The 24,015-nt window shown below is 48.2% G+C and overlaps 1 protein-coding gene across 1 annotated transcript; it reads left to right on the top strand.

Moving 5' to 3' along the window:
- The first annotated feature begins 531 nt into the window (after window positions 1-531).
- SLC46A2 (solute carrier family 46 member 2) lies at window positions 532-23,738 on the top strand. Its single transcript, XM_030192368.1, has 4 exons — window positions 532-1,979; window positions 6,571-6,654; window positions 8,928-9,084; window positions 22,002-23,738. The coding sequence occupies exons 1-4, from the start codon at window positions 917-919 to the stop codon at window positions 22,054-22,056; spliced, it is 1,359 nt and encodes a 452-aa protein (XP_030048228.1). The 5' UTR covers window positions 532-916; the 3' UTR covers window positions 22,057-23,738.
- The last annotated feature ends 277 nt before the right edge of the window (window positions 23,739-24,015 follow it).

Genomic DNA, 24,015 nt, shown 5'->3' with positions numbered 1-24,015 from the left:
AAAGATAAAAGAAACAAACTGCTAAATAACGAACCATCAAAGCCTAAATACATAGAATTAGCGAGCCATCTGGGTTCTCTGCCCACACATACTATGAGCTTAAGGGTAGAAAAACCTCTAGAGGTGAGAGGGCAGATTGCAACTGAGAAAGGGTAGCAAACTTGTTTTAAAAATACAGCACCATGTCAAAATTACAAGGAAGTTACAAGTACTAGCCATTCTTATGTATGGAATAACGTTGTTGGCAAGGCATATGCAAATCAAATTGCTTAATTCAAATGTAGAGTGTAGGAAGGGCAGTGTTAAGCCACAGAAGTGAGAACCCATATAGTGCATGTTCTTGAACGACAAGTTCGTTATGTAAACTCTCTCCGGTTTTGCTTTGCTTCCCTTTTGTTGACGATCATTTGGGGAGCAGCAAATCCTGCAGAGTGATAGGAGGAGCCCTGGCTTTAAACCACCAGGTGATTCTTCTTTCTTTCTGAACGAACTGCTGTGAATGTTAGTTTCAGTTTTAACCGGCTGGATAAACTGAGCCATTCGACTAGAAATTCCAGATTAGACGACGTAGCAGTTTCACTTCCCCATTTTTTTTTTTTAATGTTGAGTTCTTGGGCAGTTCAGTCACCCCGGCCTGGTGATCCACACCCCCTCCCCCCCAACAGAGGGCCAACGCTAGAGCCATCTGCCCCGGAGTAACGCCTGAACCGACGAGGCAGTCCAGCAGCAGGAAATGTGTCTTTTTGCCATTGTTTCTGATCTAGCCGGACAACAGCCGCTGCTCTCCCTCTATCTTCGCTGCTGGGCCCTTTGCTTCCCTCCTTTCTAGCAGGTGTCTCTGATTGAAGGCTGGAACCTGCTGATTGTGAACAGAGCAGCAGCAGCAGCAGAAGAAGAAGTTTAAGCGGACAGCATCATGGTTTCAGTGATCCCGGTGAGGACCTGGGTAGAGCCAGTTGTGGCTGGAGCTCAGCTAGCCAGTTCCCTTTATGACACAGGGCTGCTGATGGTAGTGAAGAATTATTATAACTCTTCAGCAGGGAGGGCTGGAGAAGATGAGCAGCAGAAAGCCATTTCCAATTTCTACATCATCTACAACCTGGTGCTAGGGCTGAGCCCCTTGTTGTCAGCTTACTTCCTGTCACGGCTGGGGGATGAAAAGAACCGGAAGATCCCCATCTGTGTGCCGCTCTGTGGCTACTTGCTTTCCAGGCTAATCGTACTGTTTGTCATCCTGCTGGGCTGGCCGATAGAAGTGCTATATGGCTTGGCTGCTCTCAATGGTTTAACTGGAGGCTTCACCACCTACTGGGCTGGGATCATGGCTGTGGCCGCTTTGGGCTCCTCTGAGAGCAGAAGGTCGCTGAGGCTCATAATTATCGAACTGATTTATGGGGTGGCGGGTTTCATTGGCAGCCTGGCCTCAGGGCACATCTTTAAACTGGATTTGACCTCTCGGCAAGGCAGCACGCTGATTTCCTGCAGTATCGCTCTTTACGTCTTCTGTGTGCTGTACAGTCTTTTCGTTTTGAAAGTTCCTCCAATAAGACAACAGAGCCATGTAAACAAAGAGCCTAACAGGGTCGAGGGTGAACCTAACAAGGCTGATGAAGGAACCCGCCTCCTGGCCGGTGCTAGGACTGAAGGGAATTCAGGTGTAGAAGTTACACTAACTGCATCCAAAGTTATCCTGGTGCTGCTGCTCTTTACCAGCGCTGTCCTGTATGAAATGGCTGTGGCAGGTGCAGTGGTGGATGTGCTACAATTGTTTGTGCTGAAGGAACCCTTAAAGTGGGATGCAGTGACAACTGGTTATGGTAATGCATCAGGCTATGCGATTTTTATCACCAGTTTCTTGGGAGTCTACGCTTTCTCCAGGTACCTAAGAGACACCACCATGATCATGATTGGGATGCTGTCCTTCAGCGCTGGCATTCTCATCATGGCCTTTGTGCGCTGGACCTACCTGTATTTTGTTGGTGAGTTTTATGAGGCATCAGTGTGGGGTATCAGCCTCCCCATTTTAAGGACAATTATAACACAGCCTTTGCTAGTATTCTGTAATTTTACATGTGCACTTTTGTGAGTATTTATTTATTTATTTGTTGCATTTGTATCCCACATTTTCCCACCTATTTGCAGGCTCAGTGTGGCTTACATTATGCCGTAATGGCAATCACCATTTTCGGAACTGAGAAATACAAAGTGGTATTGCATTAAAGTTAATAGAAGATAGAGTAAAGTGAGTTAGACAGTCAAATATAGAAAGTTCATTTTCCATGGGAAATGGAGTGGTATTGCATAACGTGTAGCACGTGTTCGAGTAAATGAGGTAGTCAGGTGTAGGGATTTCAACTTTGTTTTGTTTTATTAGAGTTTCGTTGTTTTGTATTTAGGATGGATCATTGTGGTATGCCTTTTCGAATATGTTGGTTTTCAGTAATTTTCGGAAGGTTGTTCGGTCATGTATTGTTTTTATGACCCTTGGTAGTATACAATTTCACTTATAAGTGCTAGTAGTATGCCAAAGGCCTGTGTAAGTAGCTATTTATAGTCTTAAAGCGTTTTCTAAATATTGGTTCCTGGTTGGCGGCATTCCACTATCCCCTATTGTATTCTAATATGGCTACATTAGGCAAAATCAAACTGGAACTGGGGGATTATTAGTTTCCACACCCTGTTTGGAACAGTGGGGGGTGGGGGGGCTTTCATCATCTGGGCATGAGTGCTGAAATGAACTAAGGGCAGAAGTGCACAAATGTTTGGGAGATAGACAACATCAGAAATGGTGAAAGTTGGAGGTGAAAAGTGGTTGCTTGAGTGGTACAAGAGGGGAGACTGTTGTGGGGGGGAAAAGGAGTTTTAACATGGGTGAATTCTGGGTAGGATGTGAGGATGGGCTTGAATTGCAGATGGAGGTAGAGCAAGGAAGCAATGAGGGGTTGTAAACTTCTTTCTTCACATCTCCCTGAAGACAGCAATGCAGACAGTTATTTGGGCCCTCATGACCAAAAGCAAACTCCGGCGCTAGAGGCTGTTAACGCTATACTAGCGCCGGAGTTTGCAGCCGACCCATGATCAGAGCCCTCGAGCGCCTGAAACAACGCACTCAAGGGCTCTTAGCGCAAGTAGCATGCAAATGCATGCTAATCAGCGCTTAACGCATTCATCCCCAATGATCAGCGTCCAGCACGCCAAAGATTGGGTCGCTGGCCGCAGCAAAATCAACGCCAGCTCCGAGCTGGCGTTAGACTTTGCGGATCATTGGGAAGGAATGGTGAGCCCTGTCCAGTATGCAGTTGCATGCTGGCAGGCCCCTGTTCCCCCCTCAAAAGCGAACGCGAACAGGGGGCTGGAGGTCTTGTAGGTCTCCAGCCCCCCCTCCCCCAAACCTCCAGAAAATGTCATTGCCGTTGCCGGCTAAACACTCTCCCACCCTCCCACCCAGCGACGGGGTGGGGCTGGATGTCCGGTGGACCTCCGGTCCCCCCAACGATCCCACCCCTTCCATGTTCAAGGAGGGCTGGAGATCCGGAGGGTCTCCAGCCCCCCCCAACCCCCCACAAAATGTCGTGGGCGCCGGCTAAACCAAACCCTCCCACCCAGCGACGGGGGGGGGGGGGGGGGGTGGGGGGGTGCTGGAGGTCTGATGGACCTCCAGCCCACCCCAACTCCTGCCCCCCCCAGCGTTCTTTCAATCCCTGGTGGTCTGTGGTGGGTGACAACCCCCCTCCTGGCCCCCCTACCTTTCGTTGGAGGAGGGACGCAACATGCCTGCCTCCCTCCTCTTCCAGTTGACGCCGCTTCAAAATGGCGGCGCCCAGCCCCCGCCCATTGCATCCTGGGATGCGCTGGGCAGAGCTACAAACCATGTAAGAGAGCGATTCCCTTACATGGTCTGTAGCCCCGCCCAGCGCATCCCATGATGCAATGGGCGGGGCTGGGCACTGCCATTTTGAAGTGGCATTGACTGGAAGAGGAGGGAGGCAGGCATGCTGCGTCCCTCCTCCAACGAAAGGTAGGGGGGCCGAGAGGAGGGTTGTCACCCACCACGGACCACCAGGGATTGAAAGAACGCTGGGGGGCAGGAGTACAAATCTTTTAGAGACGAAGAATCCACCCAGCAGTAGAGGACATTTCAGAACTGTGACGTTATTTGGCTCTTACTCCTGGTGAACTCTGTCTATGCATGACAGAGTCACTACAGCAGCAGAGGCAAAGTGCTTCCAGGTTTTCAGGCAGGCATTCAAAAATATTAAAATAAATAAAACAAACTAATTTTTGTTTCTTATGGCTGTATATAGAAGATTTACTTAACGTTTTTCATTTATTTATTTGTTACATTTGTCAGTGGGGTTCCGACGCTGGCTGACACCCGGGGTGGATCGCCGATGCGACCCCCCCCCACAAACGAAATGACACCTCTCCCCCCCCCCCCCCCCGGCGAAATGACACCCCCCCCCCGGGTGCACGCTGCTGGGGGGGGGGGGGTGCCGCAGCGCGCGCCTGTTGCCCTGTCTCCGAGTTCGCAATTCGCATGTGTTCACTGCTCCCTCTGCGTCTGCCCCGGAACAGGAAGTAACAGGCGAATTGCAAACTCGGAGACAGGGCAACAGGCGCGTGCTGCGGCACCCCCCCCCAGCGGCGTGCACCCGGGGCAGACCGCCCCCCCCCCCCCTTGGTACGCCACTGACATTTGTACCCCGCGCTTTCCCACTCGAGGCAGGCTCTGTGCGGCTTACATAGTAATCAGAAAATTTGTAACTATAATATATATGTACTAGTCTGGATTGTAAGTCACGTTGAACCTGAACTCTGTTTGGGATAATGAGGGATACTAATGTCATTATAAATAAATATGCATGAGATAAATTTGCATGCACTACCCACATTATATGCATATTTATTGTGGGTGTCCTGAAAACGTGACTGGCTGGGGTGCCTCCAGGACCAGGTTTAGGAACCACTGCTCTTGCCTATGTCCCCTTCCCCAACCCTACGTCCCACCTGCTGCAAAACACATTGCAATGTGGGCCTTAGAGAGAAATAAGGCACCAAGGCCCAGATGATCAAAAGCCCCGCGCTGTTCCAAACAGCGCCCTAAAAATAGCACTGGGACAGCGCAGGGCTTTTCTGCATCGATGTTCAAAGATAATGCATGCAAATCTAAGCAGTGCTATTATCTTTGATTATCATGTTGAAGTGCGGGAGAATTGCGCCTGAGCATGCGCTCAGAACAATCCTCCCGCACTTGTTTGACAGGTCTGGGCTGTCAAAAGCCCAAACCTGTCAAACAGCCTGCCAAGGCCCGAACAACGAGGGCTGGAGGCCCGAACGGGGGCTGGAGGTCCGGTGGGTCTCCAGCCCCCCCCCCCCCCCCAAACCCCCAGAAAATGTGGTGGCCGTCTCTAAAACAAACTAATTTTTGTTTCTTATGGCTGTATATAGAAGATTTACTTAACGTTTTTCATTTATTTATTTGTTACATTTGTCAGTGGGGTTCCGACGCTGGCTGACACACTTTGGAAGCAGACTAGCACTTCCTATTCTCTTTGCCTTATCAATTTGGGAAACTGGCAGGGAGTGATGGATGTGGCTCTGGTCATCTTCTGAGCAGACTGTGGTTGTCCTGAAAACCTGAGTGATTAGTTATGTCCTGAGGTCTGGATTGAGAATCTCTCTCCCCTCCCCTCTTCCCCCCCCCCCCCCCCCAGTATAGACTAGTGGGTAGGAGAGAAACAACAATGGAGGTAAACCAGGGGTTCTCAACTCAGTCCTGGGGACACGTCTAGCCAGTCAGGTTTTCAGGATACCCACAATGAATACACATGAGATAGATTTGCATGCCCTAGGTCCATGGTATTTAAATTTATCTCATGCATAGTGTGTTTAAGGAAATCAGAGGTGATGGGGGAACAGAAAAGAGGCAGAAATGGTGTCGGAATGTGGCAGAGACAATGTTCAGAGTGTTTGAGAAAGATAGAGCCAGAGGTGCTGAAGGGGAATGGAGGGTGACAGAGCCACAGCCAATGAGGAAGGATGAATGCCCCCCATGTGCATGTTAGTATGAAAGTTCCTCAAATCCCACATTGAAGTGCCTTGAGATGTTTGGGGGGAGGTGTAAAGGAATGACATAGCAGTGCCATGACATTATTTGTAGCTCAGGGGATGTTATTCCTGAAGCCTCACCCCTCACTGCAGAAATCCCCTGTGGTTGAAGCCAGGTTGTAGCTATTCTGAGAAGATGGCCACTGGATGTAACTACTACAAGGACATCTTTCTCTACACCCCAGGCACTCCGCAGAATGGCCTAGCCTAAGGAACAGGGATCTAACAAACCAAATTCCAGTCCTAGCGTGGTACATGGCTGTCCATCTCAGCACAGCACCTGTTAAATGAGACACACCACCAAAAATATCCAGTTAAAGATTTAGTTCACAGCATGGTTTTATTACACCTTTAGGAAACTGATTGAGCAGGTCTGATGTTACAGCCAGAGACCTGGAGGACTTTGCAAAACAATGCATGTGATGTACTGAGCAGGAGTGAATGCTTTCTCATGTTTTGCAGCTCGTTTTGTGATGCTGTTTACCCTTATTCCGTTACCCACCATCAGGTCTACAATATCAAAACGAGTCCAGGGATCTTCCTATGGTGAGTAATAGTGAGAATCATAACTTCATTTGTATAAATAGCACCTTATATCTCCAAAGTGGCAAAAATAACAGCAGCTTACTTTATCAGCTAATATGCATGAGGAGGTGAAGAGATGACAGAGGTCTTCCCAATAGACTTTGCATAATTAGAGTGGTTTCATGTTAGTCCATTTTAAAGGTAATAAACAGAAATAAAACAAAAGGAAAAAAAAAAATACCTTTTTTATTGGACTAACTTCATAAGAACATAAGAGTAGCCATACTGGGAGAGAGACCAATGGTCCATCTAACCCAGTATCCTGTTTCCAAACAGGGCCAAGCCAGGTCACAAGAACCTGGCAGAAACCCAATTAGTAGCAACATTCCATGCTACCAATTCTCGGCCAAGCAGTGGCTTCCCCATGTCTGTCTCAAGAGCAAACTATGGACTTTTGCTCCAGAAACTTTTCCAATACTTTTTTAAACCCAGATATGCTAACCACTGTTACCACATCCTCCAGAAAAGAGTTCCGGAGCCTAATTATTGAGTGAAAAAATATTTCTGCCTATTTGTGTTAAAAGTTTTTCCATGTAACTTCCTTGAGTGGACCCTAGTCTTTGTACTTTTGGAACAAATAAAAAAATCAATTAACTTCTAATCGTTCTATACCACTAAGGATTTTGTAGACCTCAATCATAGCTCCTCTGATCCGCTGCTGACCCAGGGGTGGGGCCAAGCAGCACGAGAACAGATCAGCCATGGGGTAAGGAATGGAGTGAGAGGTGGAGAAGGGCCCAGCTGATCTGGAGGCTGGCGGAGACCAGGAAAACAGCATATATGTTGACCAGTTTTCTATCCTTCACTGGCTTCCCTTTTAGAAAAGTGGCCAAATACTGACTGGTTGGTAATGTTGGATAACAGTTAAGGTATTTAAAGCATGTCTTTTTCCTATGTATTTATTTCCTTAGAAAATGCCCTGATAAAGCTGAAAAAGTGATTAGAAATTCTTTTTCAATGCCTTGGATCTGAAAACAGGTCTGCTCGCAGCAGTCAGTCCTCTCAGTCATGTTCTGCAGTGAATAGGTATGAAAATAGGTGTGCAGCCAAACCAAGCTTCATCATATATAAATCTTTCCATGCACATTCACTGTGGCTGTCCTGAAACTTGACTGGTTAGGTTTGTCTCTAGGGCACAGCTGGGAAGCATTGATTCAAAAGGGTTTGCTCCCTCACCAGAGGATTGAGCCTGCATGGTACAGTGTGGTTGTAGGTTTACAGCAGGCGTTCCCAAACCTGTCCTAGGGGATCCCTCCTCTCTGCACCCTTCTCCACCACCGCCAATTCCAGGCTCCGCCCTTTCTGCCTCGCCTCTCCCTATGCTTGGAATACACTTCCTGAGCCCATACACCAAGCCCCCTCCCTGCCCATCTTCAAATCCTTGCTCAAAGCCCACCTCTTCAATGTTGCCTTCGGCACCTAACCGTTATACCTCTATTCAGGAAATCTAGACTGCCCCAATTTGATTGTCTGCACATTTTGACCATTAGATTGTAAGCTCCATTGAGCAGGGACTGTCCTTCTTTGTTAAACTGTACAGTGCTGCGTAACCCTAGTAGCGCTTTAGAAATGTTAAGTAGTAGTAGTAGTTGGGATTTCAAGATAGCCACAGTAAATATGCATGAAATAGATTTACATGCAGCGGAGCTAGTGCATGTACATGTCTCATATGTATATTTATTTTTATTGTGGCTGTTCTGAAACCCCAACTAGCTGGGGGTCCTCTGGAACAGATTTAGGAACCTCGCATGAGCACTAGTGTTGCCTGGCCCGTGAAGTTGCATTTACAATACAATACAATAATATTACTATAGTCCACGAAATACCTTTCAGTTCATTGTGGATAACATCAAGAGAACTAGTGTTCACTAGCAATTACAGTAATGTAATCATAAATTAATAATAAAAAGCTTTCCACAATGAAAATGTTTATATCTGTCAACAAAAAGACATATCATTTTCACATAATTTTAAACAAAGCAGAAGAGCGTTCCAAACTTTTGCTATCTGAAACTGAAGAGTTTGTTCAAATATCTTTGTATATCTCACTCCTTTACAAACTGGAAAATAGAATTTATACAAATTACAGGAAGATCTACCACTGCTACCCAACGATGATGGTAGTACTTGAAACAAAGTTTTGTTATTTGAACCTTCCTGTTCACCTGTAAGACTATTTCTCTTTCTCCCAAGCCTCAGGATCAATACCTAATGCTTTTCTTGCTCCTTCACAGGCAAAGTATTTGTCATGCTGCAGCTGGCTTTAACTATCACTGGGGTAATAACTTCAGCAGTGTACAACAAGATTTACCAGGCTACACTAGACTGGTTTGCTGGATTCTGCTTCATCTTATCCTGTATCATCAGCACTCTAAGCATGGTTCCCATTGGGTAAGGATATTCTATCAGCAGAGGGGGGCTTGGGGAAAACATTTTGCTTCGTTTCCTTTTTGTTTTCTAAATTTGCTGTCATTCATTTTGGATTCTCAAACTGTTTGCACTAAAACAATTTGATGCATGCTACTCACAAAACAGCACGTGCATGGCAAAGTAGCCCAAATTAAATTGCATTAGGTTTTGTGTCGTTTTGGTTGGGAAATAACAGAACTAAACAAGAAATCTGTTGGCATTTCCATGTCATTTGAAAGTGATAGCACACACCTGGAGGTTTTTTGTTTTTGCTTTTTTTTATTTCTCTCTTTATAACAAAACCAAATATTTACACAATACAAAGGCTGTGACAACACTAAAGTATTACACAGTAGTCCAAATAGTTTTGATTTTCCTTTTAGAATATTTCAGTTTCATCCCCACCTCCTCAACTTCTATACTTCATAAGGTTAGACCCCTTTAAGCGTTGATGATGTTTCTTACTACAACCCTTCAATCTCTGGTGCCTAATCTCATTGACTACTGGCTCATGTAACCCCCTGCCCTTCCCCCCTTCTTGTTGCTCACAGTGTTTGTCTCTGTTCTTCTTATTACCTCAGAGCCACAACAATAGCTCTCAATAATTCAACAGCAGACTGCCAACCCAAGGAGATAGGTTATTCCATGGAATGCTGCCCATTTTTCTGGCATGCCTCCTCCCACATGCATTTGCTCCGTTAGTACTAAGTGAAACAACACATTTCTCCATTGTGTTAAATTTGGTGGACCCTCACTTTTCCGAGTCAGTAAAACATATTGTCTTCCCAGAAATAATGCTCTATGCAACAATTTGATATTCCCCCCTTGCTTAGACCCACAATGTTGAAAAATCATCAAACAACAAATACCCCGGGCTTTCAGTTCTAGTAGATGCCACATATGCTACTTAGTCATGGCTTAACTAAATGGTGATTAAAGACTGTTTCGCACTCTAGAGCTTTCCAATTGTGATGCCGCACAGTGTGTGGGGGAAGCCCGGCAAAATAGAGATATATGCTACATAAGGAGCATGGGGACCAGGGGACAGCATGCCCCAAGATGGCACTGGCTGACCCCAGGAAGGCACCAAAGGTAACAGTCACAAACAATAATAGATGGTGGGGGGAGGATGTGGGCTCCATTTTTTCAGTACTTTCAGTTAAGACACAACGGAGTGGGCGTGTGAAGAAAATACTGGAGGTTGAAGGACTGAATCTGTTTAGGAAAAGGGAACAAGGGTCTGGGAAAGTTAGATATGGGTGGGGAGCCCTCCTTTGTGAGGGCTTAGAACCATTGGTTGCCTTCCCCCCCTTGGGGACAGGGAGTAGAAGGAGGTTTATAAGTACCATTGTTTGATGGCCGTCACTTATAGGCAAGTTACAAGATAGTGAAGTTACCTGTAGCAGGTGTTTTCTGAGAACAGCAGGCCAAGTATTCTCACAGATGGGTAACATCATCTGATGGAGCTTGGTGCAGAAGCTGACTAGCTATGTTTTACAGAACTTTCTAGCAGCACTGCGCATGCGCTGGTGCCTTTCCACACAATACGTGAGTGCTGTCCCCTCAGTCAGATCAAAAAGCTAAGGATACACCTCCAAGGGGAGACCATCTGCTATAGGTAAGTAACTTCAATTTCTCCGAAGACAAGCAGGCCATTGTATTCTCACAGATGGGAATCCCTAGCTAACCTGAAACTATGTACATACCAGTTGTGGAGGTTCAGCCTGGAACAGAACAGAACTGGACCTAGGTGGGTGGAGTTGGATTCTAGACACCAAACAAATTCTTCAGAACTGCCTGTCCAAACCAGCTATCACATCAGGAATCCTGTTCAAGGCAGTAATGAGCTACGAATGGGTGACAGAAGACCATGTCACAGCTTTGCATATTTCCTCCATGGAGACTGAACGCAAGTGAGCTACTGACGCTGCCATGGCTCCAAAATTATGAGCCTTGACATAACCCTAGAGAGTCAGCTCAGCATGGGCATAAACAAAGGAAATACAATCTGCTAACCAATTGGAAATTGTGCATTTGCCAATGGCCACCCCCATCTGATTTGGGTCAAAAGAAACAAAAAGTTGGGTGGATTGCCTATGGCCTTTAATCCACTCCAGATAAAAGGCTAAGGTTTGCTGGCAATCTAAGGTATGTAGTACACTCTTACCACGATGGGCATGTGGTTTCGGGAAAAATGTTGGCAGAACAATTGACTGGTTAAGATGGAACTTAGGGTGTGTGCAAAGAACTAGTCTATTGTGATGAAACTTAGTGCAAGGAGGATCAGCTACTAGGGCGTGAAGCTCACTGACTCTGCTGAGCTGAAGTGACCACCATCAGAAACACAACTTTCCAGGTCAAGTACTTCAGATGACAGGAGTCAAGCAGTTCAAAAGAAGCTTTCATCAGCTGGGTGAGGACAACGTTGACATCCCACGACACAGTGGGAGGTTTGACAGAGGGCTTTGTCAACAGCAAACCTCTCATGAAGCAAACAACTAGAGGCTGTACAGAGATGGGCTTTCCTCCTACTCGATGATGATAAGCACTAATTGTACCGAGATCATAGGTGCCCCGTATTGGAAGCTTGGGGAGGCTAAGCCTCCCCAGCCCAGCTGTGACCTTCCCTGCCCATCACATTGCTCCCCCAAACGTAACCACGGGAGAAGCCACTTTCCTTCCAGGCCCGAGGCCCGCTTACCCAACACAGACCCAGACCAGTGCCAAGTCGGGAGACTTCCGCTTTGGCGGGTCATCTCCCGCACTCCCGCCAAAGCGGGAAAGTCTCCTCTTCAGCGCAACGAAAAATGGAAAGAAGTAAGAGCGGGGCCGTGGTAGCAGCCTTCAAGCACGGGCTGTCTGCGCTGCAGCTGCTCCTCTCTCTGCCGCTGGAGGAGCAGGAAGTTGATGTCGACTTCCTGCTCTGCTCTGGGACAGAGAGGAGCGGTTGCAGTGCCGATAGCCCACGCTTGAATGAAAGCTGCTACGGTACAGCCCAGCGCGTGTTCCAGCAGCCAGCTGTTGCTCCTGGGCGCTCCAATGTGGTTGCACCTGCGTGGTGTCAGTCCTCCCAGCTGATTCCTGCGCTTCGGGGGTATGTAAAGCGAATGCTACATACCTGTAGAAGGTATTCTCCGAGGACAGCAGGCTCACTGATGGGTGACGTCCACGGCACCCCCTCCAATCGGAATCTTCACTAGCAAAGACGTTTGCTAGCCCATGCGCGACCGTCTTCCCGCCCGAACCGGCTCGTGTTCATCAGTCCCATATGTAGCAAGACAAAGACAAGGGAAGACACAATTCCAAAGGGGAGGCAGGCGGGTTTGTGAGAACAATCAGCCTGCTGTCCTCGGAGAATACCTTCTACAGGTACAGTGGTGGAAATAAGTATTTGATCCCTTGCTGATTTTGTAAGTTTGCCCACTGACAAAGACATGAGCAGCCCATAATTGAAGGGTAGGTTATTGGTAACAGTGAGAGATAGCACATCACAAATTAAATCCGGAAAATCACATTGTGGAAAGTATATGAATTTATTTGCATTCTGCAGAGGGAAATAAGTATTTGATCCCCCACCAACCAGTAAGAGATCTGGCCCCTACAGACCAGGTAGATGCTCCAAATCAACTCGTTACCTGCATGACAGACAGCTGTCGGCAATGGTCACCTGTATGAAAGACACCTGTCCACAGACTCAGTGAATCAGTCAGACTCTAACCTCTACAAAATGGCCAAGAGCAAGGAGCTGTCTAAGGATGTCAGGGACAAGATCATACACCTGCACAAGGCTGGAATGGGCTACAAAACCATCAGTAAGACGCTGGGCGAGAAGGAGACAACTGTTGGTGCCATAGTAAGAAAATGGAAGAAGTACAAAATGACTGTCAATCGACAAAGATCTGGGGCTCCACGCAAAATCTCACCTCGTGGGGTATCCTTGATCATGAGGAAGGTTAGAAATCAGCCTACAACTACAAGGGGGGAACTTGTCAATGATCTCAAGGCAGCTGGGACCACTGTCACCACGAAAACCATTGGTAACACATTACGACATAACGGATTGCAATCCTGCAGTGCCCGCAAGGTCCCCCTGCTCCGGAAGGCACATGTGACGGCCCGTCTGAAGTTTGCCAGTGAACACCTGGATGATGCCGAGAGTGATTGGGAGAAGGTGCTGTGGTCAGATGAGACAAAAATTGAGCTCTTTGGCATGAACTCAACTCGCCGTGTTTGGAGGAAGAGAAATGCTGCCTATGACCCAAAGAACACCGTCCCCACTGTCAAGCATGGAGGTGGAAATGTTATGTTTTGGGGGTGTTTCTCTGCTAAGGGCACAGGACTACTTCACCGCATCAATGGGAGAATGGATGGGGCCATGTACCGTACAATTCTGAGTGACAACCTCCTTCCCTCTGCCAGGGCCTTAAAAATGGGTCGTGGCTGGGTCTTCCAGCACGACAATGACCCAAAACATACAGCCAAGGCAACAAAGGAGTGGCTCAGGAAGAAGCACATTAGGGTCATGGAGTGGCCTAGCCAGTCACCAGACCTTAATCCCATTGAAAACTTATGGAGGGAGCTGAAGCTGCGAGTTGCCAAGCGACAGCCCAGAACTCTTAATGATTTAGAGATGATCTGCAAAGAGGAGTGGACCAAAATTCCTCCTGACATATGTGCAAACCTCATCATCAACTACAGAAGACGTCTGACCGCTGTGCTTGCCAACAAGGGTTTTGCCACCAAGTATTAGGTCTTGTTTGCCAGAGGGATTAAATACTTATTTCCCTCTGCAGAATGCAAATAAATTCATATACTTTCCACAATGTGATTTTCCGGATTTAATTTGTGATGTGCTATCTCTCACTGTTACCAATAACCTACCCTTCAATTATGGGCTGCTCATGTCTTTGTCAGTGGGCAAACTTACAAAATCAGCAAGGGATCAAATACTTATTTCCACCACTGTATGTAGCATTTGCTTTCTCCAAGGACAAGCAGGCTGCTTGTTCTCACTGATGGGGTATCCCTAGCCCCCAGGCTCACTCAAAACAACAAACATGGTCAATTGGGCCTCGCAACAGCGAGGACATAACTGAGATTGACCTAACAACTTATCCAACTAACTGAGAGTGTAGCCTGGAACAGAACAAAAAATGGGCCTAGGGGGGTGGAGTTGGATTCTAAACCCCAAACAGATTCTGAAGCACCGACTGCCCGAACCAACTGTCGCGTCGGGTATCCTGCTGCAGGCAGTAATGAGATGTGAATGTGTGGACAGATGACCACGTCGCAGCCTTGCAGATCTCTTCAATAGTGGCTGACTTCAAGTGGGCCACTGACGCTGCCATGGCTCTAACACTATGAGCCGTGACATGACTCTCAAGAGCCAGCCCAGCCTGGGCGTAAGTGAAGGAAATGCAGTCTGCTAGCCAATTTGATAAGGTGCGTTTCCCCACAGCCACTCCCCTCCTGTTGGGATCAAAAGAAACAAACATTTGGGCGGACTGTCTGTTGGGCTGTGTCCGCTCCAGATAGAAGGCCAATGCTCTTTTGCAGTCCAATGTGTGCAGCTGACGTTCAGCAGGGCAGGAATGCGGACGGGGAAAGAATGTTGGCAAGACAATTGACTGGTTCAGATGGAACTCCGACACCACCTTCGGCAAGAACTTAGGGTGAGTGCGGAGGACTACTCTATTATGATGAAATTTGGTGTAAGGAGCATGGGCTACCAGGGCCTGAAGCTCACTGACTCTACGAGCTGAAGTTATTGCCACCAAGAAAATGACCTTCCAGGTCAAGTACTTCAGATGGCTCAAAAGGAGGTTTCATCAGCTGGGTGAGAACGACATTGAGATCCCATGACACTGTAGGAGGTTTGATGGGGGGCTTTGACAAAAGCAAACCTCTCATAAAGCGAACAACTAAAGGCTGTCCCCGAGATCAGCTTACCTTCTACACGGTAATGGTATGCACTGATTGCGCTAAGGTGAACCCTTACAGAGTTGGTCTTGAGACCAGACTCAGACAAGTGCAGAAGGTAGTCAAGCAGGGTCTGTGTAGGACAAGAGCGAGGATCTAAGGCCTTGCTGTCACACCAGACGGCAAACCTCCTCCATAAAAAGAAGTAACTCCTCTTAGTGGAATCTTTCCTGGAAGCAAGCAAGACACGGGAGACACCCTCCGACAGACCCAAAGAGGCAAAGTCTACGCTCTCAACATCCAGGCCGTGAGAGCCAGAGTCTGGAGGTTGGGATGCAGAAGCGCCCCTTCGTTCTGGGTGATGAGGGTCGGAAAACACTCCAATCTCCACGGTTCTTCGGAGGACAACTCCAGAAGAAGAGGGAACCAGATCTGACGCGGCCAAAAAGGAGCAATCAGAATCATGGTGCCTCGGTCTTGCTTGAGTTTCAACAAAGTCTTCCCCACCAGAGGTATGGGAGGATAAGCATAAAGCAGGCCTTCCCCCAATTCAGGAGGAAGGCATCCGATGTCAGGCAGCCGTGGGCCTGAAGTCTGGAACAGAACTGAGGGACCTTGTGGTTGGCTCGAGATGCGAAGAGATCTACCAAGGGGGTGCCCCACACTTGGAAGATCTGGCGCACTACTCTGGAGTTGAGCGACCACTCGTGAGGTTGCATAATCCTGCTCAACTTGTCGGCCAGACTTGTTTCCACCTGCCAGATAAGTGGCTTGGAGAAACGTGCCGTAACGGCGAGCCCACAGCCACATGCTGACGGCTTCCTGACACAGGGGGCGAGATCCGGTGCCCCCCTGCTTGTTGATGTAATACATGGCAACCTGGTTGTCTGTCTGAATTTGGATAATTTGGTGGGACAGCCGATCTCTGAAAGCCTTCCGAGCGTTCCAGACCGCTCGTAACTCCAGGAGATTGATCTGTAGACCTTTTTCCTGGAGGGACCAGCTTCCCTGGGTATGAAGCCCATCGACATGAACTCCCCACCCCAGAAGAGACGCATCCGTAGTCAGCACTTTTTGCGGCTGAGGAATTTGGAAAGGCGTCCCAGAGTCAAATTGGACCAAATCGTCCACCAGTGCAGGGATTCGAGAAAACTCGTGGACAGGTGGATCATGTTCTCTAGATCCCCAGCAGCCTGAAACCACTGGGAAGCTAGGGTCCATTGAGCAGATCGCATGCGAAGACGAGCCATGGGAGTCACATAAACTGTGGAGGCCATGTGGCCAAGCAATCTCAACATCTGCCGAGCTGTGATCTGCTGGGACGCTCGCACCCGGGAGATGAGGGACAACAGATTGTTGGCCCTTGTCTCCGGAAGATAGGCACGAGCCGTCCGAGAATCCAGCAGAGCTCCTATGAATTCGAGTCTCTGTACTGGGAGAAGATGGGACTTTGGATAATTTATCACAAACCCCAGTAGCTCCAGGAGTCGAATAGTCATCTGCATGGACTGTAGAGCTCCTGCCTTGGATGTGTTCTTCACCAGCCAATCGTCGAGATAAGGGAACACGTGCACTCCAAGCCTGCGGAGCGCTGCTGCTACCACAGCCAGGCACTTCGTGAACACCCTGGGTGCAGAGGCGAGCCCAAAGGGTAGCACACAGTACTGGAAGTGATGTGTTCCCAGACGGAATCGGAGATACTGTCTGTGAGCTGGCAGTATCGGAATATGCGTGTAAGCATCCTTTAAGTCCAGAGAGCATAGCCAATCTTTTTCCTGAATCATGGGAAGAAGGGTGCCCAGGGAAAGCATCCTGAACTTTTCCTTGACCAGATATTTGTTCAGGGCCTTTAGGTCTAGGATGGGATGCATCCTCCCTGTTTTCTTTTCCACAAGGAAGTACCTGGAATAGAATCCCAGCCCCTCTTGCCCCTGTGGCACGGGCTCGACTGCATTGGCGCTGAGAAGGGCGGAGAGTTCCTCTGCAAGTACCTGCTCGTGCTGGAAGCTGAAAGACTGAGCTCCCAGTGGGCAATTTGGAGGCATGGAGGCCAAATTGAGGGCGTATCCTTGCCGGACTATTTGAAGAACCCAACGGTCGGAGGTTATAAGAGGCAACCTTTGGTGAAAAACTTTCAACCTCCCCCCGACCGGCAGATCGTCCGGCACGGACACTTTGATATCGGCTATGCTCTGCTGGAGCCAGTCAAAAGCTTGGCCCCTGCTTTTGCTGGGGAGCTGTGGGGCCTTGCTGAGGCGCACGCTGCTGACGAGAGCGCGCGCGCTGGGGCTTAGCCTGGGCCGCAGGCTGTAGAGTGGGAGGATTGTACCTATGCTTACCAGAAGAGTAGGGAACAGCCCTCCTTCCCCCATAAAAACGTCTACCTGATGAGGTAGATGCTGAAGGCTGCCGGCGGGAGAATTTGTCGAAAGCGTTATCCCGCTGGTGGAGCTGTTCTACCACCTGTTCGACCTTTTCCCCAAAAATGTTATCCACTCGGTAAGGGGAGTCCGCAATCCGCTGCTGGATCCTATTCTCCAGGTCGGAGGCATGCAGCCATGAGAGTCCGCGCATCACCACACCTTGAGCAGTGGCCCTGGACGCAACATCAAAGGTATCATATACCCCTCTGGCCAGGAATTTCCTACATGCCTTCAGCTGCCTGACCACCTCCTGAAACGGCTTGGCTTGCTCAGAAGGGAGCTTGTCCACCAAGTCCACCAGCTGCCGCACATTGTTCCGCATATGGATGCTCGTGTAGAGCTGGTATGATTGAATCTTGGCCATGAGCATGGAAGAATGATAGGCCTTCCTCCCAAAGGAGTCTAAGGTTCTGGGGTCTTTGCCCGGGGGTGCCGAAGCATGCTCCCTAGAACTTAGCCTTCTTCAGGGACAGATCCACCACACCAGAGTCGTGAGGCAACTGAGTGCGCATCAGCTCTGGGTCCCCATGGATCCGATACTGGGATTCAATCTTCTTGGGAATGTGGGGATTAGTTAGTGGCTTGGTCCAGTTCGCCAGCAATGTCTTTTTTAGGACATGATGCATGGGTACTGTGGACGCTTCCTTAGGTGGAGAAGGATAGTCCAAGAGCTCAAACATCTCAGCCCGTGGCTCATCCTCCGCGACCACTGGGAAGGGGATGGCCATAGACATCTCCCGGACAAAGGCCGAGAAAGAGACTCTGTCTTTCAGGGGAGGGAGTGGGATCAGAAGGAAGGCCATCAGACTCCTCGTCAGAGAAATATCTGATGTCCTCCTCCGCGTCCCACCATCGGTATCAGACACAAGTTCACGAACCTGTGTCTGAAGCCGCGCCCGTTCTGACTCCGTGGAAACACGGCCACGGTGGGAGCGTTGAGAGGTGGACTCCCCGGCAGGCAGCGGCGAAGCTCCCTCCCCCGACGTTGTCGGGGAGTCCACCTGGGAGGTAGTCGAAGCCGGTACCGCAAGCGGTACAGGTACCGGGGACCTCACCCCGGGCAAAGGGCCAGCCGTCGCCTCACTCGACGGCACCGGTGGCGCAGGCACCCCCGGTACCGGAGGAGAAGGATGTAACAGCTCTTCCAGGATGCCTGGAAGAACAGCCCGGAGACTCTCGTGCAGAGCGGCTGTGGAGAAAGACTGAGAAGCCGGTGAAGGTGTCGAGGTCAGAATCTGTTCCGGGCGCGGAGGCGGTACCGGGCTGTCCGGGGTAGAGCGCACCGACACCTTCTGGATGGAGGTTGAGCGGTCTTCCCGGTGCCGATGCCTGCTGGGTGCCGACTCCCTCGGTGACCCAGAGCTCCCGGTACCAAGTCGGGAAGGTGACCGGTGACGATGCTTCTTCGACTTCTTTGAGCGAAGCATATCACTGGTGCTCCCCGGTACCGATGAGGAGGACGTTGCATCCAGACGTCGCTTCCTCGGGGCCGGGTCCGAAGATAGTCGATCCCGGGGGGCTGTACCACAGGAGCCCTCAGGGCAGGAGGAGACCCACCCGAAGGCTCACTGCCACCAGCAGGGGAATGGACAGCCCTCACCTGCACTCCAGACGAAGCACCACCGTCCGACAACATCAGCACCAGCGGGGGTCTCGGTACCACCGACGCCGACGCACTCTTCCGAAGTCTCGGTACCGTCGATGCAAGAGGAATACGCCTCGATGCCGTCGACGCCGATGCACTCCCCGAAGACTTCGGTGCTGCCGACGCCGATGCACTCGACGAATCCCGAGATGCTGTTGCTGTCAAAGCGCCGGAGAACAGAACGTTCCACTGGGCTAATCTCACTACCCAAGTCCTCTTCTACAAAAGGGCACAAAGACTACAGGCCTGCGGGTGGTGCCCAGCCCCCAGACACTGAAGACATGAAGCGTGCCTATCAGTGAGCGAGATTATCCGGGCGCACTGGGTGCACTTCTTGAAGCCGCTGGAAGGCTTCGATGACATAGGCGGAAAAATCACGCCGGCGAAATCAAAATTCGTGATGATGACAATAGGCACCGAAAAAAAAGGGAGAAAAACCCGTACGGGCAGCCAACAAGGCCACTCCAAAAAGCGAAAGGACACTTACGCTGGGAAAAAACTAGAAATACGGGAAAAAATGGGAACCTTCCTCTTTTTTTTTTTTTTTTAAACACGGAAAAAAGTAGGAAACGCGGAAGACGCGCGAGGTCTTCTGAGGGGCACGAAATGGCGGCAAAACACGACCGTCCCGAGCGCGGACAAAAGAAGACTGACTAACATGAGCCGGTTTGGGCGGGAAGACGGTCGCGCATGCGCGCGCGAGGGCTAGCAAATGTCTTTGCTAGTGAAGATTCCGATTGGAGGGGGTGCCATGGACGTCACCCATCAGTGAGAACAAGCAGCCTGCTTGTCCTCGGAGAACACGTGTTACCTTTTTTTTTTTTTTTGTCGGGACTCGGGGCGCTGCTGCTGAAGAGGAGAAGCAGCAGTGGCCAACAAATTAATACGGGGTGGAAGGGGGAGCGGGAGGCACAAGGCACTAGGCAGATATAATGGAGAGAGTGGGAAGATGGGGAGAGAAGGAGGGGGGACATGGAGAAGGGCTGGAGTCCTGGAGAAAGGGAGAAGCTGCTGAAAATGAGGAGAAAGTGGGGGGAGGGGTGAAAGAGGGAAGACGCTGGAAGGAAGGGTGGGGAGAGAAACTAACAGGAGGAGAAACATTGAAGGATGGGGAGAGAGGGGGGCATGATGAATGGAAAAGGGTAGAGAGAGAGAGACACTGGATGGAAAGAAGGGGATAGAGAGAGAGAGACACTGGATGGAAGGATCGGGAGAGAGGGGGGTTAGACGTTGGATGGCAGGATCAGGAGAGGAGGTAGACGAATGGAAGGATATGGAGAGAAAGAGGGAAGAGGAACACAGAAGGATGGGGAGATAAAGAGGGAAAACGGATGGAAGGATGAAGGGGTAGACGGGACAGGGGAGAGAAATCACTGGACATGTAGGGGAGAGCAGAGAAGAATTGCTAGATATGGAAGGATGGAGGGGTCAGGGGACAGAGGAGATTTGCTAGATGGATGGATGGAAGGACCAGGGGAGAGAAAAGATTTGCTAGATATGGATGGAGGGCAGGGGAGAGAGAAGAGTTGCTGAACATGGATGGATGAATGGAGGGGAGTGAGGAGAAATGCTGAATATGGATGGAGGGGAAACTGCTGAATTTAAGGACTGGATCGGAACGCTTTGAGGACAGATGCTGCAACTGGAGAAAGGATACGGACAGGGTGCCACAGATGGTAGACAGAACGCATAAGGACACAGGAGGATGGTGGACATGGTGAGTGAAAGAATATCAAATGGAAAGAAGACACCATAAAACAGAAGACACTGGGACCAAAGCGAATAGAAAAACTAAACAATCAGACAACAAAGGTAGAAAAAAGTATTTTATTCAGAATGTATTAATTGGAATATGTCAGCTTTTGGAAATGTGCAGCTGTGATATTTTGCACGTAAGTTTCAATTTCTCTAGTATTGCTGCATGCCAAGTCTGACTTCTTGAGGTAATTTTCCAGTTCCATATTTTGCCTTCATATCTTTTGATTTCTAGTTCCTTAGTCATATCTGTTGTCATGTGTTTTTCATGTGTGATCAAGGTGCAGTATTCTGCTAGCATGTACTATTTGCAGCCCTTTTGGTTTTGTTTTTTTCACTAGGTAGTGTATTGGTGTTTTAGAGCCTGGTGTAATTACAGTGCTGCCTTTCCACACACAAGATTGTAGCTCGTCCTGTGTGTTGTTATGGTTTGGTAAGTTTCTGAGTGTGTTTTTGCACAAGTTTGTGTATAGTGTTTTGCAGTGGAGAGATTGTGTGTTGGCCGTACTAAGGTGACATCAACACTTTAAATTAATTTTAGTTTGTCATAACATCAGACATGGTTTTATAATATTTTGGAGGATCTGATGTTGCATTGTTAAAGGTATTGTGACTATTTTACTTTTATTTATTTTTCCTGTGTGTTGTCAGACAATTATGGATGTAAGCCCCACCCCCTGGCACCACCCACAACCCCGCCCCTTTTAGCCTCCCCAAACAGTTGGGCCACCGACCGCCTATGACTGAGATGAACCCTTACAGAGTTGGTTTTCAAACCAGACTTAGAGAGGTGCAGGAGGTATTCAAGTAGTTTTTGTGTAGAACAACAGAGAGGATCTGTTTGAGAGAGAAGGCTGGGCTAGATGGAGCTTTGATTTCACCCCATTCTTCCATTCCTATGAAATAGCACAGCAATGGTACTGCCGGGAAGTGGAAAGAGAGGAGAAAACTTTAACACAAGCAAGTTATTAGACATGAAAAGCATTGTGTTTAAAGCTGTTCATGTTATTAAAGTTCTGTTTAGAAAAAGTAAAAAGGTTTTGCAGCAAGACAAATTAGTATAGAAGTTTAATAAATAGGGATAACTTCTCTTCAGCTAAATATTTCAGCTGTTATTTTTTTATTGAGATTAATTCTTTTTCATTTTTCCCTTCCAGTATTGTGGCCTACAAGGAATCTGCTCAACAGAGCTACAGCCCAATTTCCCCGTGACCGTATGAAGTACCAAGATGGCCAGTTGTGAGAGTCAGAAGTGCAGCTGGGAAGGTAGATACCGAGAAGAGCATTGTTGCAGAATTTCTTTACAAATGTAAAATTACTGCATTACAAAGTCAACAGCATTTACTGGTGACTGAGGAAAGGAGCAGCATCCTTAACACAACATTTGATGTGAAGACTTGGAAGCAGAGCTTATTCTGTAGTCAGATGCGAGTGTAATCCTGGTTTACCTCTCAGTCAGTGTTGCTGGCTAAGCTCAGTGGATCAGGTACCCAGGACCAGGGTTCACTAAACAGATTTGTACTTCAGATGAGCTGGGTGCAGGCCAGAGCTGAAGAAAATATCTGGTAAGCCAAAGGGTATTCCCACCCCGAGATTCACAAGATTCTACTTTCAAATAATGACCAACAGTCTCAATAGCTAAACTTCAAACTTTCTTTTTTTTATTTATTTATGTTTATTGAATGTAAACAAGACTTACAAATCTATCATCAATCGTACATCATAGATATTTCCATTATTGACTACAGAAAACATCAACTGATCTACATCACACATCATAATTCCCCCCCCCCCCCCAACTTTCTTTTACTGAAACCAACAAACAGTTCACAAACTAACCCTCATTTCTTCAGTTTAAGTGCATAAGAGTCCAAAGTCACATCCGAACAATTTCTATTATAGATCTTTCCCATCTGGATTAGGGAAAGTCCTGCCAGGAGTGGGGCTTCTCCACACTCGCATCCCTCCCGTCTGGGGTGCCTTTTTCCACCAGGCACTCCTTTCTACTCATGGTTCCCCTCAATGGAAATCCAACTCAGATCCCCTCTGTACCCTGACAGAGGTTTCAGCAACCAGCCATGCCCAAGTCCAACTGCTCAGCTCCATGACTCCCCCTCAGTACTCAGGATCTCAGTGAAGGTTGGGCAACCAGAGACCTTTATTTGCTATTCACTGTCCCTTTTTTTTGCCACACTGCTGATGGCTGGGCTCCCTTTATTTCAACTCACCAGGCCAGCTTTGCCAGCCCCCATGGCCATAGTGACCCCCAGAAAATCCTCCCACCTGCAGCAGAAGCATTTTCCTGGGGTGGGGGATCACATGAGGATAGTCTCATTGATCACTATTGAAGTCCTAAACTAGGGAAGAATGAAAGTTCAGGGGCAGCAGTGTATGAAACTCACTGCAAGGCCCTGAAAGCATATGCCTCCATTTCACACTGGTGCATCATTACCGATTTCTGTACACAGCAGCAAAACTCTAAACAGATGCTGAATTCTGAACATGGGCATATTACATTTGCTATTTAGGGATATTTCTGAATTTTTTTTTTTCTGTAACTGAGAACTAACTAGAGCACCACCTCTTGTCTCCAGTTTAAAAAGAGAGCAGTAACATTGTATGAACTGAGTTCAAGGGGCTCCTGGGTCAGCTCTATGGCAAAAAGCTCAAAGACGGACCTGCTAAAAGTTAGGAATGCTGAAAATGGGGGTGATGTTCCCAAACTGGGAATTTAAAGTCAACTTCAGGTGAAGGAATCAGGCCCAATTAAGCAGGTAATTTTATAATGGTTTGCCTATGTGAGAATCCAAAAAGGCACCTAGTTTTCAGTACATTGTTTTATGTTTTGAAAACTAGTTTTGCAAACTATGCCAAAATATTTCACAGGACCCCACGGTCATTCACAAAGGAAAAATATTCAACATTAAGGAATCTTTCACGTGCTCATCTTCCAATGTGGTATATATCATTCAGTGTAAAAAATGCAACGAAGGTTGCTACATTGGAGAAACAAGTCAGATGCTAGTGATTTAATTTACATAGACACCATATGAAAAATGCTAGTACCAATAAAGATGTCACGCCTGTGGGGCAGCACTTTACAAAACCAGAACACTGTACCAGTGATTTCATGGTAAGAATCCTAAAAGGGAACTTTAAAACAATACAGGA

Source organism: Microcaecilia unicolor, chromosome 2 (assembly GCF_901765095.1).
Source record: "Microcaecilia unicolor chromosome 2, aMicUni1.1, whole genome shotgun sequence".
Classification (NCBI taxonomy): Eukaryota; Metazoa; Chordata; class Amphibia; order Gymnophiona; family Siphonopidae; genus Microcaecilia; species Microcaecilia unicolor.
This window is presented reverse-complemented; position numbering and strand designations above follow the sequence as displayed.

Excerpts from the sequence above, each read along its gene's own strand:
- SLC46A2 (XM_030192368.1), top strand. The coding sequence starts at position 917 with ATGGTTTCAGTGATCCCGGTGAGGACCTGGGTAGAGCCAGTTGTGGCT. Across the intron at positions 1,980-6,570 it reads GACCTACCTGTATTTTGTTG|CTCGTTTTGTGATGCTGTTT; the intron begins GTGAGTTTTATG and ends CATGTTTTGCAG. Across the intron at positions 6,655-8,927 it reads AGTCCAGGGATCTTCCTATG|GCAAAGTATTTGTCATGCTG; the intron begins GTGAGTAATAGT and ends GCTCCTTCACAG.